Below are 15,546 nucleotides of genomic sequence, written 5' to 3'. Positions count from 1 at the left end.
GGAGAGACACTATTGGCTGATCAGGATGTGCTCAATACTCTCGATAGAATAACGAATAGAGCATGGATTCATGAAATGGAATGTGGACTACACTTGCAATATGCTGGTCATCAAAACTGCATCACATCTTGTGTTAGGGTGCTTCACTTTAATGCAATGGGAAGCCCAAAACATACACCATCTCTAGATTTAATGTTACTCACCACAAACGAGACACTCTCAAATCCAAATTGTGGAAATCCCATCTTTCCACATGAGCACTTGTTTGATTGGATTGAAAATCCCAACTATTCACTTACATGTAATTGAACCTATTTACGACTTGTCATAATTCGTAAAATATATTACCTCGACAAAATCAACTCACCTGAATTGTTTATTCAACTAGACAAATTTCACTCTTGATTTATAATCAATTTTCTCAATTATCAAGTTCTCTTTTATTCCATCACACTCCTGAACTAGAAACTTTAAAAAAAAATGGAACAACTTTACAGCTTCTTGGAACATCCCATAGTGAATCCCTTAATAAAATTCGGAATTACACCACTGCTTGCAACTGCAGCTTCTGCAGCAATGGCTGGTATGGTAGCTTTCGGAATAAGCTCCCTCATCTATAAGAATAATCAGGACCGATATTCAACTGCCAATATGGTGGTTGTTATGTTTAGTGGAGCTTTTGGAGGAATTGTGGCAACAACTGCTCTGCTCTTTACTCTTGGTTGGAAAATCTTAATCTTGCCATTCTGTTTGATTGTGGCTGGTATTCTTTATTTGAGGAGAAAATAAAAGAAATCATGAACAGGAATCCAATATTGTTGTGAGGATAAAAAAGTCAGTTCAATATAAGCTAATGATGTACAATATTCAACGTTGAATTCATGTGGATTCACGCCGAGAAGGAATCGATAAACTTACTTCATTACAACTGTGTCCACCAAGACCTCTTTGCTAGCTTCAACTTCAAAATTGAGAAACATCATGAATTTTAACCTTCAATTTCAAAATAAAACATTTCTTTCAAACAACCACGTCTGAAACCAAACAACAAAAAAATGTCACAATTCAATTTCAGATCAGAACATCAAAATAACTCTTCTTCATCAAAAACAACAAGTAAAAAGACCACTGCCACTAAATCTTCATCTTCTTCTTCTTCTCTGGTGGTAAACAATTTAAGAGTGTAAATACAACAAGTAATGCCAATCAAAAAGATAAACCAGAGAGAAGATTTCATTCCGAATCAACAAAATCAAATGCATTTACTAGTAAAGCTCCTGTTGCAGAGTCATCAAGTGGAAGTAGTAGTTCCACTGCATTCAAGTATATTTGTGTGTTGGATTTTGAAGCTGTTTTTGCAGACGATTGTAAAACTAATAGAAATTATGATATGGAAATTATTGAATTTCCATCAGTCTTGTTAAAATTTGAAAGTGAAAAGCAATTGGTTGTTGTGGATGAAATTCAAAACTATGTAAAAACAAGAAGAATTCCAAAAATTAATGAAGAATGCACCAAATTGACTGGAATTACTCAAGAAATGGTCGAATCTGGAGTTTCATTCGAAGAAGCACTCAAGAGACACAATGAATGGTTAATGTCTCATTTAGGAGAAAAACCAACCAAAGATAACATCCTGATGGCCACTTGTGGAGGTAAATATTTTCAATTTGATTAGTTTTTAACAATTCTCAAAGATTGGGACTTAAAAACAATGATTCCACATCAAGTTTTCTTTGAGAAACAAACAATTTCCTTAATTGGATCTCATTTCACACAATGGTGCAATGTCAAGGATGTATTTGCCAAGTTTTACAATATGGAAAAGGTGAATGGCATGTTGACAATGTTAAATGCACTGAAATTACCTCTCCTTGGCAAACATCATTCTGGTATTGATGATTGTAAAAATATTGCTCGAGTTGTTTGTAAAATGGCACAACAAGGATGCCACTTTAATGCCACATGTAAATTAAAAGTGAAGCATGGTGAATTTTCCAGAACAAAGAATGCAAATATTGAATTTACCAATTATGATCCAAATGTTTCTACCGAAAGTAACAATTAAAAATAATATTGAAACTATTAAAAAAAAAATGTCGAGTTATTCTTTTCATTTATTGTATCATCAGAAAGATCAAATTTTTGGTTTTATTATTAGTAACATTATAGATAACGAATTAGCAATGTCTTTGGTTGAACAATTTAAAAAAGAAACCACCATTTCAAAGTTATGGAATAGATTTTCTACAATACCGTCAACATCTTATCTAGAAAAGTTTCTTCATCCTATCAAACCAATTTCTTTGCAGCTTGGAGAGAGTTTGAACCTCATTCTCTTTGAATTCTATTGAATCAAGCATGTTAGAAAATAGACAAATAAGAAATTATTTCCTCTTCTTGAAATCAGATTCCTCATGTTCCTAATTCTAACACTATAATTATTAATGGATTCCACTGTTGAATCAGATAATTGTAAAATAGTAATAAATACTATCAAAGTTGATTCATTGATATTGTTAAAGAACATCTAAATGATCACATTCTTCTATTCGAATTAATGGACACCACTGGGTTCATCGAATATATAAGTGGAACAATTAAGAAACTTTTAATTCCTAATTGATTAAAGAATTTTTCAATAGTGAAAACAAAAGTAAATAGATCCACTGATATTAATAATGAAGTATTCAATGGTTTGTTTATGTTAATTTTATTAATAATAGAGAGTATATTAATATCCAAAATCCATCCCAAACCAGTTTTTGGATATAGGTGAATAAAAAATCGGCAAAAAGCCAAATTGAACCAAAAAGCCAAAATCTAAATCCAAAAATAAACTAAAAAATGAATTATTTCAAAAATAAAATATTCCAAATTTATTGTTGATTTATTGTAATTAGTATTGATTATAATAATTTATCCACACCAAAATATAATCTCTCCCCCATTAGCCTTTCATGATTGGGTAATGATAAAATAGTTTATTTAAAAAAATATGTCAATTTATTTTCATATATTACATCATCAAAAAGACCAACTTTTTGATTTTACTACAAATAACGAATTAGCGAAGTCCTTGGTTAAACAATTTAAAAAAGAAACCACTATTTCAAAGTCATGGAAAGGATTTTCTTATAAAAATAGCCTTTTACAACAAACAAATTTATTATTGGAAAAACGAATACCAATGTTCAAAGGTTTGTTAGTTGAATTCGAAACAACAATTGTAATTTCAGTATATCCCATAAAACTCATTCCAATATCTGAGTCCTTGTGTGGACGTTTGATTCTATGATTACCATTTTTTGATTTGGTGAGCTTGTTTATAAATAGATGTGTAATATGAGTATGCAAATGTAATTTTAAAGGTATTTATAAATCGGATAAAGAGACGTACAAGAAGGAGATATATGTTATGCTTTGTAAAACAATTCCATGTTGGTCTATTAAATTATCAAATTCTTCTTTATTGTTATAACCTTCTATTATCCAAATTTTGTTAGAGTTTATTTTTGTGGAGGAGTGATAAAATTGTACTTACGGTTACTTTTGACTTTGTTTTCTTGGACTTTTTTGATGGTTCGTGAATATCATTTCAAGTTAATCACAGAGTGCTTGGATATTAATATACTCTAAAAAGTTAAAAAAAAATGTCGAGTTATTCTTTTCATTTATTATATCATCAGGAAGATCAAATTTTTGGTTTTGTTATTAGTAGCATTATAGATAGCGAATTAGTAATGTCTTTCGTTGAACAATTTAAAAAAGAAACCGCTAGAAAATTATGGCATGGATTTTCTGATAAACAAAAAACAAATTTATCACCACCAATATTGATTTTCTCTTCTATTGGAGCTTTTGTTAAACAAATTGAGAAGTTATTTTCTTTTAAAGATTAAATTATTTCTTTTTGGAAAAGAAAATTCTTCATTATTATTTCATTAAGGTCTTTTGAATTTTGTGACCTCTCTTGCAATTTCTAAATATTAGTTCACTATCTCTTTCAAACAAATAATCAATAAAATCATTCATTGTTTGGCCATTGGATTATAATTCATCCACACCAAAATATAATCTCTCCCCATTAGCCTTTCATGATTGGGTAATGATAAAATAGTTTATTTAAAAAAATATGTCAATTTATTTTCATATATTACATCATCAAGAAGACCAAATTTTTGATTTTACCACAAATAACGAATTAGCAAAGTCCTTGGTTAAACAATTTAAAAAAGAAACCACTATTTCAAAGTCATGGAAAGGATTTTCTTATAAAAATAGCCTTTTACAACAAACAAATTTATCAGCACTACAAAACCACCAAAATTTAAAAGCAACAATCAATTATCTCTGATAATAATAATAGCTTTCTTATTGGAAAAACGAATACCAATATTCAAAAGTTTGGATTCAAGGTTTGTTAGTTAAATTCGAAACAACAATAACATTAATTATTAATTTTAATTAACAACTCAATAGCAACAACAGAACCTATGTTAAGTAAATCGTTAACATTGTAGTATTTACCCTTTTTTTTCAAACGAAGTTATTAGAATTAGATTTTGTATTGAACTAAACTTAATATTGTTATGCTTTGTAAAACAATTCCATGTTGGTCTATTAAATTATTAAATTCTTCTTTATCATTACAACCTTCTATTATCCAAATTCTCAAAGGAGTGGAAAAAGATAACCTCTAACAAACCAATATTAGATCGCAGTAAGCGTTAAGCTTTTAACAATAAAACAAGTAGCAACAAGCAAATTTCAAAAAAATTTGCAATTATTAAAAGTGTTAGAGTTTATATTATACAAAGGTTATGATATTCTCAATCATTATTTTTTGTTATTATTTAGTACGTTTTGTGGAGGAGTGTAAAATAGTGGATTGGTTGTTAAAATTGTACCTACGGTAACTTTTGACTTTGTTTTCTTGGACTTTTTTGATTGTTCGTTAATAACATTTCAAGTTAATCACAAAGTAATATTAAATTTTATTTATTTATTGACCTTTTCAATCTTGTTTTTTGAATTAATTTGTCTTCTTTTTTGTTTGATTTGTTGTTTAAATTTAATAAAGTGCTCACTAATCATTTCACACACTTGCTTTTCCAATTCATCAAACAAATCATCGTCCAATACGCTGCCAACATTAAATTCATCCAATACATTCTTTACTCGGTCTTGGAGTATCTTACTTGTTTTGATTGGAGTTTCACCATTTGGATCAATGAATTCGGAAAATATCTTAAATGCCACCTCATACTTGTTTCGTTCAATGGTTTCGAATTGTTCCTTGTGGATTTTGTCTTCAGAAATTGATGAGGCAGAATTCAATTCTGAATGATCATTGCCATATGTATGATTAGAATATCTCAAATCATGAGCTCTATCACATAATTCATGATAATCATGACAATTATCCAATAATGTAAAATAATCCAAACATGATTCCTTCTCACAAAATGTTTTAAATATTGGATTGTACTTTTCACTTGCAATTGCTTCCATAATCATGATACCTGTTGCCTTATTGAGCTTTCTCTTACTGGCCACATCTGTCGACAATGCAATGGCGAAAATCAACAAGACAATTGGCACACTAATAGCCACACCAAATAAAACCATACTCATATTGACAGCTCCAAATAATCTCAAATAATCCTGTTTCTCTTCACTTAATTTATCAATTTCCGTACGAACTATATTTAAAAGGATATTAGTATAGCCATCCATAATGAGATAGGATAAACTTTTTCGAACAGAGTTGGCAGAATCCAAATCTCCTTGTGCAATATAACCCATAATGAGATTGTTCAGACCAACGTATTGAGGTGAGGCAAAATCCAATTTGAGATTTTTCAAAGATTCGGCCGGAAGATTCTTCTTCAATTCCAGTAATTGCTGACTAGCATTGGGTTGCAGCATGTTATATTCAGCAACGAGTTGGATATCACCAGTTACACATGCCGTCTTGACAATGCAATCTATTTTATAGTAATTGGTCAAGAATTCCGTTCTGAGCAAGAGGAGATTAGTTTCTTTCTTGGCATCCAATTTGAAAGCATTTCCAACAATCACTGCAATGGCAATGAATGCACCAATATTCAATAACATTCCCAATAGAGATAAGACTCTCACTAGATTCAATTCAATCATACCACAACATGTTGGAATTCGAAAGGTGACAGAAGAGAGAGAGGACTTGCCAGATTTCCCTGTTTTTGCAGTTGTTTTGGTGAAGATTGATTCGGTTGTTGGTTTCTTTACAGTAGTTAGATTGTTTCCAGCAACATTTCCGGAAGCAATTGGTGATGAATTTTGAGCTCTATCTATTCGAAACTTGTCAATTTGTGGTTTGATAGAAGTGAGGGTAAGACGTTGAGTTTTTCTGGTAGCAACCTGAACATAGACACTATCTGAATCACTACAGACATCATTGTCATCCTCAAAGTTTGTTTCTTGTTGTTGAGTTTGTTCTTCTTCTTCCTTGTTGTTAACTTCTTTTAATTCTATCAGAGTTGGTGAGTTGTCATTAGAAGATTCAATGTGGTCGGCAGTTAATTGCATGGGAGTGGCATTTGGGTGAGTTGAGGTGGTGCTGTTTGACATTTTTCTTTGATATGTTAATGGCATACGGCGCTGATTTTTTCAAATTAATTTCATACTTTCCATAGATGGAAGACAGGTTACTTTATGGTTGCCGACCTCCTAAATTTAAGAGATGCCTATCACAAGATGTAGTGCATGCGAAAAATCAGTGAACTGATGATTAATCAGCTTTATTCTCTGTTGGATTTGGAGTTGGGGTTTGTGGTTGTTGGTTTGTCAAGTTGTCTGTTGTTGAGGGAGGTGCACTTGTACCAGGTGTGGTTTCCTCTTTTTGAGCTGGTTGCGTTTGAGGAGGTTGAGTACGAGCTAACTTTTTAGTCTTTTCCAAACTTGATTTGAATTTGGTATTGTTAGGTTTGAGTTGAATTGCCATATTGTGGTCTGCTTCTGCTTTCTGGTATTGACCCATCTTTCTCCAAGCAACAGCACGAGTATGGAAATAGTTGGCATCATTCTTTTTCAAATCAATTGATTTGTCAATGCTTTGGATACTTGCTTCATAATTCTTCAACTTTCTTTCAGCTTTAGCTCTGAAAAAATAGAGCTCTGCTCCAATACTGGGATTGTTAGCACTGGTTTTATCTTCTTGGTAGTGTTGAATGGAAAGATTCAAATCATCGAGTGCTTTTTGGTATTGTTTGAGAGTATTGTAACAAACAGATCTGAATTTGTATTTTTTGGAGAGGAATGATTGGTCATGCTCATCAAATTGAATCGATCTAGTGTAATCATGAATGGCCAATTGAAAATTTCCCAATGCGTTGTGAGAAATGGCTCTGTTAAAATAGAATAATCCTCTATTCTTGGCATCAAATTGGGCAATATTGAGAGCCTTATCATAGGCCTCAACAGCCTCCTTATCAAGCTTCAGTCTTGAGAAGCAGACACCAATATTATTGTAGCATGATGCCTCTGAGTTTGAAGAGGTGGCATAGGTTGCTGCCAATTCAAATTGTCTCAAAGCAGGACGAAAAGCTGCTCTATCAAGGAAGATTAGTCCGTACAATTCTCTTGCCTGAAAATTTGATGGATATTTCCACAAGATATTCTCCAAGATTCTAATAGCATCTTCGTATTCCTTTTGATTTTTCAAATTCTTTGCAATATTGACCCACTTTTTAACTTCCTCCGATTCTACATCAACCTTGTCACTTGCCTTCTTTAAATTCTCTTGAATCCATGGTGGCAAGTAAGCCTCCAATCTAGATGGTTCATTCCTGAATAATTTGTTTAAATCCTCAAAACCATGTCGTTGATCATAGGCTTGTCTCAATTGCCAATATTCATACGACAACAATCCAAGACTGATGAATAGCAAGAGGATTGCAAATTTGTTTCTCTTATTCCTCCTTCTTTCCCTCCTGAGATCAGAAACGAGATGATCAACAACATTCTCCTCTGATGATGATGTTGGTGTTGGTTGTTGTTGTTGTTGATAGTACTGTTGATGATGGCCATTATGGTACTTGTATTGATAATGTTGTTGATGGTGATGATTGTGTTGTTGATTGAATTGATTCATTAGAACGGATACCATTGCATGATATCCTCTCCTATTATTATTACTACTACAAATTGTATTGATCAATAAATCACCTAATTGATTTCCTGGCGATGCAACATTGGAGGTAGAGGCAATAAATTTCCTCAGACTCGTTGTTGTATGATACATTTTTTAATGATTGTTGTAATAATAGAAACATGATGTTTCCTTGCGAATATCATTGTTGATGGAAATTTGGAAAACAAATTTATTGGATGATGACTTGTATCAATTGATCATAGAATTAACATGTTCATAGTAATGAGAATCATCATCAAATAGAAATTTGTAATACATCTTGACTTAGGTTTTGTTGAGAGTATGATTAATAGTATAAACTTCTTTGGATAGCAGCACACAGAGTTAGAGAGTTGGATGTTGGATGGGATATACAATAAATTGCCATGCTTGAAGATTAAAACTTCATACTCTCTAAATAAATTAATTGAAGAGATTCATAAACTCGCTTATAAAGTCTCTCTTTCCTCGATAATCTTTTGATATTGTTGTTCTTGTTTGACTCTTGGAGTAACACCATTACCAGAGAACTTTCTATAGAAGAGGAGAATATGATGTTCAGATGGTGAGTATCCGTACTAAATACGTTTTAGAAGCACACATTGTTATTATTCAATTGAATAATAATATCATGATCATAATAAGAAATCACCATACCATCATCAGCAAGTAATTGTTGTTGTTTTTAAATAATAATAATAAGACTAATTATTATCATGTAACAAGAGAATACTTACGTGAACCCAACCTCTCGACATTTCAATACCAATTCCTCTCCATTCTTCTTCGGCTAGCAATTTTCCATCGAAATGTTTAAAAACACGATTACCAAATTCTCTTGGCAAGGTAACATGACGATATTCATTTTGGTCATCATAGTACTTGTCGCTATAGTTGAATTCCTTGCTAATATCTTCAGACATTTTGATAGTAGTATTTGTTGAACAATAGAGTGATTTTTTTATTGTTGTGATTAGTCTTCCAAAGATTGTTTATTTTTTGAATTTATAACTGTCAGAATTGGCGGGAATTTTTTTGTAAAAATGTTCAACGACAGGTTTAACACGCTCCTTGATGGAGATGATGATTCAATCTACGGTTCGAATAATAACTCAATGACAAGTTGGGAGAAAATAGAAAACCCAACCCTATACCAACGTATCACATGTACATCCTCGATTTTGGAGTATTGTTATTCAATGATTAAATTAATTCCTTAATATCATTTTGTATAAATTACAGAATTTTGCATGAACACAACATTAAAGGTAATAATAAATTCATCATTTAATGTCCAAAATTACAGGCGTTTAAGAATTGCTAATAAAACCAATTCATGGATGTTGAATCTTGATTCATTACAAAAAGAATCGTGTTATCATTACACCCAATTTTACCAAAATTAAAAAATTTACCGTAAAGTCCATTTTTGTATCAAAAACTCCATTCAATCAAAATCATTCAAAGTATTATTGAATGAATAGCCCGAAAATTTGATGGCGAAAAAAATTGTCTCCACTCTCTTTCCTTCTCTCTCTTACCAGTTGCCGACCTGCATTATCCAATTAGTGGGTGATTGTTTAATATATAGTTCCATTGGAGACATCATATTCTATCATCTAGTATAATATATTGTTCAAAGATTGTTTCAAGTATAGATAAAAATGAATTCGAGAGCATTTTCATCCTATGTGACATCGAAAAGATTGATATCACCACACTTGAATACTTCCAATACAAAAAATAGTAATCATTCGACAACATCATCGAGTAGTATATTTAATTTATTTAATGGATCGAGTAAAGTGGAAAAAAAGACTGATATTAATTTATATACAATTCTAGGAGTTTCAAAACATTCGAGTGATAAGGAAATTAAAAGTGCATATAAAAGCTTATCTAAACAGTATCACCCTGATTTAAATCCGAATGGTGAGGTGAGATTTAGAACAATTAATGAAGCTTACAAAGTATTAATGGATCCTGTGAAAAGAAAATTATACGATTCTAAATTCATTAATGATAATATTACCTATAGACCTATTATTAAATTTGATTCCTGTTTGGATATTCAACATACAATTTCCGTTAAAGAGTCTGATTTGAAAACTGGAAAGAAGAAAAAGTTCATGATTAATAGGAAGGTTATTTGTAAGGAATGTGAAAATAATTGCGAGGATAGTTGCCCTAACTGTAATGGGACAAGATTTCATACTATTGGCGAGGTTGTTAGAGTTACCATTGAACCAGGAATGAAAAATGGTCAAGTAATTCTAGTGTCAGGAAAGGGAGATGAAAATTTAAAGATTGAAAGTAGAAATATTGTGCATTATCTTGGAAATTTGGTTTTTACTGTTTCAGTATCTTCGTAATTATGCTAGGGTTACTTTCTTTTTTTGAGCTATTAACTTTTCAATGTAATCTTCAGAAGATTGGCCTCTGAAACACGAATAAATATAATCATACTTGTCAATTTCTTCCTGTGAAAGTGATGGTCTGCTGGTTGAGAGGGCTTGTATAAAGTGACTCTCTTTCACATAGACAGGTTCATTGGATTCTGGAGTGTGGTCTTTTGCCTTCTTGACCTTTGTTAGACTGGCTTGAATTTGTTTCATTTGTTGAGCCAATTCATCGCTCACAACAGTTTGATTTGAAACAGTTGACTTGCCCTTCTTTGCCTCTGCCTTATCAGTACTAAGTACTGTGAAAAAGTTTGTATCTTCATCTAAGAGATTATCCTGTCTCTTTTCCTTTGTTTGAGAGGTATCTCTGTATGCTGATAAAGTTGCTGAAAAGAAGAGAGCTTGCAAGTCGGCACCTGTGAAATTATGAGTTATGGAAGCAAGTTTTTTAAAATCTACATCTGATCCTATTTGAACATTGGATTGCTTGGAACAAATGACTTCCATAATATCTTGCCTTTCCTCCTCTGTTGGAATATTACAACAAACTGACTTGTCCAATCTACCTGGTCTCAACAAGGCAGCATCAATCAAGTCAGGTCTAGATGTGGCAGCCAAAACATAAACTCCCTTTCTAGATTCGACACCATCCAATTGACATAAAAATTGATTGACAACTCTATCTGTAACACCAGTATTGTCGTGACCTCTTTGAGCAGCAATTGAATCAAATTCATCAAAGAAAATAATACACGGCTTTGCAGATTCAGCTTGCATGAAAACATCTCTGACAGCTTGTTCACTCGCACCAACATACTTGTTCAAAAGTTCTGGTCCCTTAATGGAAATGAAATTCAATCCACATTCCTTAGCAATGGCACTTGCAATAAAAGTCTTACCACTTCCAGGTGGTCCATAAAGGAGAAGGCCAGAACGTAACTTGATTGGAGCATTCTCAAAGAGTGAGGCATATTTGGTTGGGAAAATGAAGGTTTCTCTCAGAATGTTTTTAACATCTTGAAGACCTCCAATATCTGAGAAGGAAGTTGTACTCTTTATCAACTTGATTCCCTCTGTGGATTGAGTTATAAAGTCTTTGGATGCCTTTGTAAATTCTTGAATGGTCAAAATAGTGTCAATACCTAATGATTCATACTTTCCTTCTTCCACTAGAGTTTGTAACTTGACATTGACCATCTTGTCCAACATATTTCTCACATCGAGAGGAGAGTAATTTTCAGTCCTATCAACAATGTAATCCAAAGTTTCTTCTGTCATACTATATTGTGAAAAATCAAAGACGTCTTCATCTGCTTCTGAGAAAAAGTCTGGTCTATTAGTGAGGAATCTTTGGAAGATCTTTCTTCGTTGCTCTCTGTTTGGTACACTGATTAAAAAGTTTTGCTCGAAAAGTTTTGAATTTTGAATAGAATCGTACGTTTCATCCAGAGATTTACATGTGACAATAACATTGACATTTCTTTCATAACTAGTACTGAAAAAAGATAGAGTGCTCAACAATTCAGTAAATGTTGAAGCAGCAACTCTAACATTAATATCTGGCATGGCTTCTTCTTGCTCAAAAGGACAAATTGAATCAATGTCATCAAAAATGATGAGAGAGGGGGCATTCATGATGGCCTCTTGTGCATAGCTCTTGAATTTCAAACCGAGAGTATCAGCTCTATCTCCAGCCAATGATGCACATGAAACAAAGATAGTGTAAACATTACAGTGTCTAGCCAGGGCCTTTGCATAGTAAGTTTTACCATTACCAACATTGCCTGAAATGATAATGTTCGAGTTGGAGTGAGTTGAATATTTGAATTCCTTCTTGAAAGGTACAGCCTCTGGAGAGTATTGAACTTGTAATCTGTTTAAAATTAATTGAACTTGTTCTGATATTTCAGTAATTTCACACAAATCAGGTACTTGAGAATAAACAGCATGTCTATGTTCCACAGCAATAGGATCTTCCACAATTGAAATATTATAGGAGGCTTCACTTCCAAAGAGTAGATATAAATTCTCAACGGATGACTTATTCAAAAATTCGCTAAAGGTTTGGTATTCATCCTCATCTTCCTTCTTTGAGGAAATAATAATTGATTCATTAATACTGACGAGCACATTTCCAAAACCTTTCAAGTAAATTACATTTCTCTGAGCCATAGCAATAGATGGAACAGTTAAGAGAGAATTGGTCTTGCGTTCCAAAATCCACTCTCTAAATATCTTGGTTAATTCTTGATAATTATCCATCGATACTTCAATGTCCTTTGGTAACATATCCAATATTGGTCTCACATAAATACTGTGAACAAAGTTAGGATATAATGGCTCTTCTATGTACTTTAAATAAACTGTAGAATGCTCAACAGCTCCAAGCATCCATATCAAGTGCTTTCCAACAAAAATGGTTGGCATGCTACACAATCCACTTGTTGCTTTCTCATTCAATACGTGTACTCTTCCATATATTATTCTCTATTAAAAGTTGAATTGATCGATTTTGAAATTATTGATAGAGAAATCAAATTATTGAGAAATTATTAATTAAAACATACTCTTTCCTTCTTTTCTTCAAATTCTTTCAAAGCATCAAGAGGATTCTTTTGTTCTTCAGCTTGTTCAGTTTCATCCTTGATAATATTCTTTCTAATGATATTCAAATGTAATACTTGAACTAAATCACCACTAACAAGTCCAATTTTAGTGGCAATATCTTTGGAAACATAAATAAATTTATCATCATCTATTTGCTCGTGAGTATATTTCAAATCCAATCTATTTGCAATTGTGGATAATTTTTCTAATTTCGATTTAATGTAATACTTTTTCTTTTCTTGTTTAACTTCATCAATAATTTCATGTTTAGTTTCAACAATTAATTCAGTTCCACTATCAATTATATACACATTGGTATCCTTATCATCGTTGCCACATTGATATGTATTTAATGTAATACTAATATTATTATTGATAAAAAGTGGGAATTTCATATCCCTGTATGCAATTCTAACTTGTGAAAGTAACTCCTCTTCAATACTATTTTGATTGAATTCCAAAATTTCCGAATCATCTATTGTTTCAGGTCTAACAAAAACACTCTTACACATTTTCACGTCCTTCAATAATTTAATAGTAATATTATCATTTTCATTAATTTCCAAACATTTAGCCAATGTTGATGGTATTCCAATCTTGTTCGGAGCTTGCTGATGAGTATGCCAACTCCAACACAAATAATCATCATCATCATGATTTATAATTTTAAATACTTGAATTTTCCCCTTGCTTTCATTCAATACTGCATTGGAGAGAACGTATTCGTGAGGTAATTGCACATAACAATCCCTTGTTGAAGTTAAAAAAACTTGAAACTCCTTCTCCGAGAAGGCATCATTTGCTTGGCTATTTGATGATGGCATTATTTTTTTAATAATTCTTCTTTCTATCTCCTTTTCATCATATTTTCGGAATTATTTAATAATTAATAAAATAGATAACAAGTCTTAATCTTAATGAACAAAGCACTCAATGAATGTACAATATCGGTAGATGTTTATTTACAGGGAGGGAGTGGATTGATTTGGCTTTTTGGTGATGAGTTTATAGTGAACAGGAGAGTTTGCCTTCTTCTTGGTGGTCAGTGTCACAACCTCTCCTCTTGAGAGCATTCCTACGAGTTGTGCCTGAGGTGTTATTGTAGATGGATTCCAACTACTTCTTCCCTGTTGAACAAAATCTGATGAGGCAATGTGATGAGATAGATTATTGGCCAACACTCTGCCACCATTCAGATTGGTTGTAAAGGTCTCCATTGTTGATATTATATCCCTCATGGCATTCTTTTTATACACTTTCAAGTCTTGTAAATATTCGAGTGGGATCCGAAAGCTTTCTCCATACTTTTTCAAGCAGTGAGTCATGTATTGAATGTCCTTATTAATTTCAATCAATTCTTCCTCCAGAATATTCCAATGATTTTGAAGATTGGAAATCACCTCTGCAATGTCCTTCTGTATAGTGTTTGAGTTCATTTTTTTTTGAGGTTTGGTTTTTAAATTTCAACGTTAAGCAGAGGCGCCAAGTGGAAATTGTAGTTTTTTTGGCGCCAATAATGACGGTTTGAAATCTTTAAGAAAACATGTTGATCATCATAGTAAACTCTTAACTACATCATAAAATACTTCTTGTAGGTATCATTAAAGGTTTTACTTTTTATGAGAGTGGTAAAAAAGAAATCAATTTAGTGGCTATGTAAACACATTCTTTTTCTTTTTTACCTATACAACAGAGGAGAAAACTTGCTCATATCAATCTCACTCTTGAAAAATAGTAAAAAAACTCTCGTACGGGTATGTTAAACAAATCCACGTAGTCTTCTATTGAGGTATCAAGTTATTATCAATTCCGTTAAATGATTGCACCTTCGTTGTTTATGATGAATATTAATATAAAAAATGGCAAAACAAGGTCCCTTCTTTTTTCATAAACAAAATAACAAAATATTAAGCACGAATATAGCGATACTAGATGGAACAGAAATACAAATTAATTTTTCTTCCATCAAATTTTACTTTAACAAAACAAAGTATTATTTTAGGATTAAATTATTAATTAATTGTGAACCACTTAAACAATATCAAATTGGATTACCAAAATGGATTATTATATGCATAGAATTAGTTATGGTAAATGAGATTGGATTAAATTTTTTAGTATTACGATTTAATTTTGCTAAGGACGTAATATTTGATTTTTCATATCCTTCATAATATTTCCTCTGTAAATTCATTTTCTTTTCTTAATAAATTAAATGCATCACTAGATTTAGGATGCACTGTTTTTCCTTTTGCACTTTTTATCAATTTCCAATAAATCTATAATCTAACAATTCTAAAATTATTAATTTATTTAACACAATTAATTACAATAAACAATCCAATGTTTCATTTGTGTACA

The 15,546-nt window shown here is 31.9% G+C and overlaps 7 protein-coding genes across 7 annotated transcripts; 1 reads left to right on the top strand and 6 right to left on the bottom strand.

Moving 5' to 3' along the window:
• Positions 1–1,318: 1,318 nt before the first annotated feature.
• NAEGRDRAFT_3632 (uncharacterized protein) lies at positions 1,319–1,966 on the top strand (the record flags this gene model as incomplete). Its single annotated transcript, XM_002682796.1, has 2 exons — positions 1,319–1,655; positions 1,698–1,966. Coding segments are annotated over 2 exons (606 nt in total), but the record flags the coding sequence as incomplete, so codon positions are not given.
• Positions 1,967–5,001: 3,035 nt separating this feature from the next.
• On the bottom strand, positions 5,002–6,615 carry NAEGRDRAFT_61826 (uncharacterized protein; the record flags this gene model as incomplete). The annotated part of the gene is made up of 1 exon (XM_002682588.1): positions 5,002–6,615. One exon carries the CDS (start codon positions 6,613–6,615, stop codon positions 5,002–5,004), a length of 1,614 nt encoding a protein of 537 aa, XP_002682634.1.
• A 160-nt stretch (positions 6,616–6,775) lies between these two features.
• Positions 6,776–8,287, bottom strand: NAEGRDRAFT_61825 (uncharacterized protein; the record flags this gene model as incomplete). The annotated part of the gene is made up of 1 exon (XM_002682587.1): positions 6,776–8,287. One exon carries the CDS (start codon positions 8,285–8,287, stop codon positions 6,776–6,778), a length of 1,512 nt encoding a protein of 503 aa, XP_002682633.1.
• A 57-nt stretch (positions 8,288–8,344) lies between these two features.
• On the bottom strand, positions 8,345–9,118 carry NAEGRDRAFT_55972 (CKS domain-containing protein). The gene is made up of 2 exons (XM_002682586.1): positions 8,914–9,118; positions 8,345–8,754 (listed from the first exon to the last, which is right to left on the bottom strand). Exons 1-2 carry the CDS (start codon positions 9,097–9,099, stop codon positions 8,626–8,628), a joined length of 315 nt encoding a protein of 104 aa, XP_002682632.1. The 5' UTR covers positions 9,100–9,118; the 3' UTR covers positions 8,345–8,625.
• Positions 9,119–10,507: 1,389 nt separating this feature from the next.
• Positions 10,508–13,005, bottom strand: NAEGRDRAFT_77893 (Peroxin 1 (Pex1), putative; the record flags this gene model as incomplete). Its single annotated transcript, XM_002682585.1, has 1 exon — positions 10,508–13,005. The coding sequence occupies one exon, from the start codon at positions 13,003–13,005 to the stop codon at positions 10,549–10,551; it is 2,457 nt and encodes an 818-aa protein (XP_002682631.1). The 3' UTR covers positions 10,508–10,548.
• Positions 13,006–13,130: 125 nt separating this feature from the next.
• NAEGRDRAFT_77892 (Peroxin 1 (Pex1), putative) lies at positions 13,131–14,009 on the bottom strand (the record flags this gene model as incomplete). The annotated part of the gene is made up of 1 exon (XM_002682584.1): positions 13,131–14,009. The coding sequence occupies one exon, from the start codon at positions 14,007–14,009 to the stop codon at positions 13,131–13,133; it is 879 nt and encodes a 292-aa protein (XP_002682630.1).
• A 138-nt stretch (positions 14,010–14,147) lies between these two features.
• Positions 14,148–14,621, bottom strand: NAEGRDRAFT_61821 (uncharacterized protein; the record flags this gene model as incomplete). The annotated part of the gene is made up of 1 exon (XM_002682583.1): positions 14,148–14,621. The coding sequence occupies one exon, from the start codon at positions 14,619–14,621 to the stop codon at positions 14,148–14,150; it is 474 nt and encodes a 157-aa protein (XP_002682629.1).
• Between the last annotated feature and the right edge of the window lie 925 nt (positions 14,622–15,546).

The sequence above is a fragment of the Naegleria gruberi genome (genome assembly GCF_000004985.1).
Source record: "Naegleria gruberi genomic scaffold NAEGRscaffold_2, whole genome shotgun sequence".
Classification (NCBI taxonomy): Eukaryota; Heterolobosea; class Eutetramitea; order Acrasida; family Naegleriidae; genus Naegleria; species Naegleria gruberi.
The sequence above is the reverse complement of the archived record's forward strand: the minus strand, read 5'-3'. Positions and strand labels throughout refer to the sequence as shown.

Bases quoted from the DNA above. Each gene is read 5' to 3' on its own strand.
- NAEGRDRAFT_55972 (XM_002682586.1), bottom strand. From the start codon at position 9,099: ATGTCTGAAGATATTAGCAAGGAATTCAACTATAGCGACAAGTACTAT. The intron at 8,755-8,913 runs GTAAGTATTCTC...AAACGTATTTAG, and splicing joins TGTCGAGAGGTTGGGTTCAC to TACGGATACTCACCATCTGA.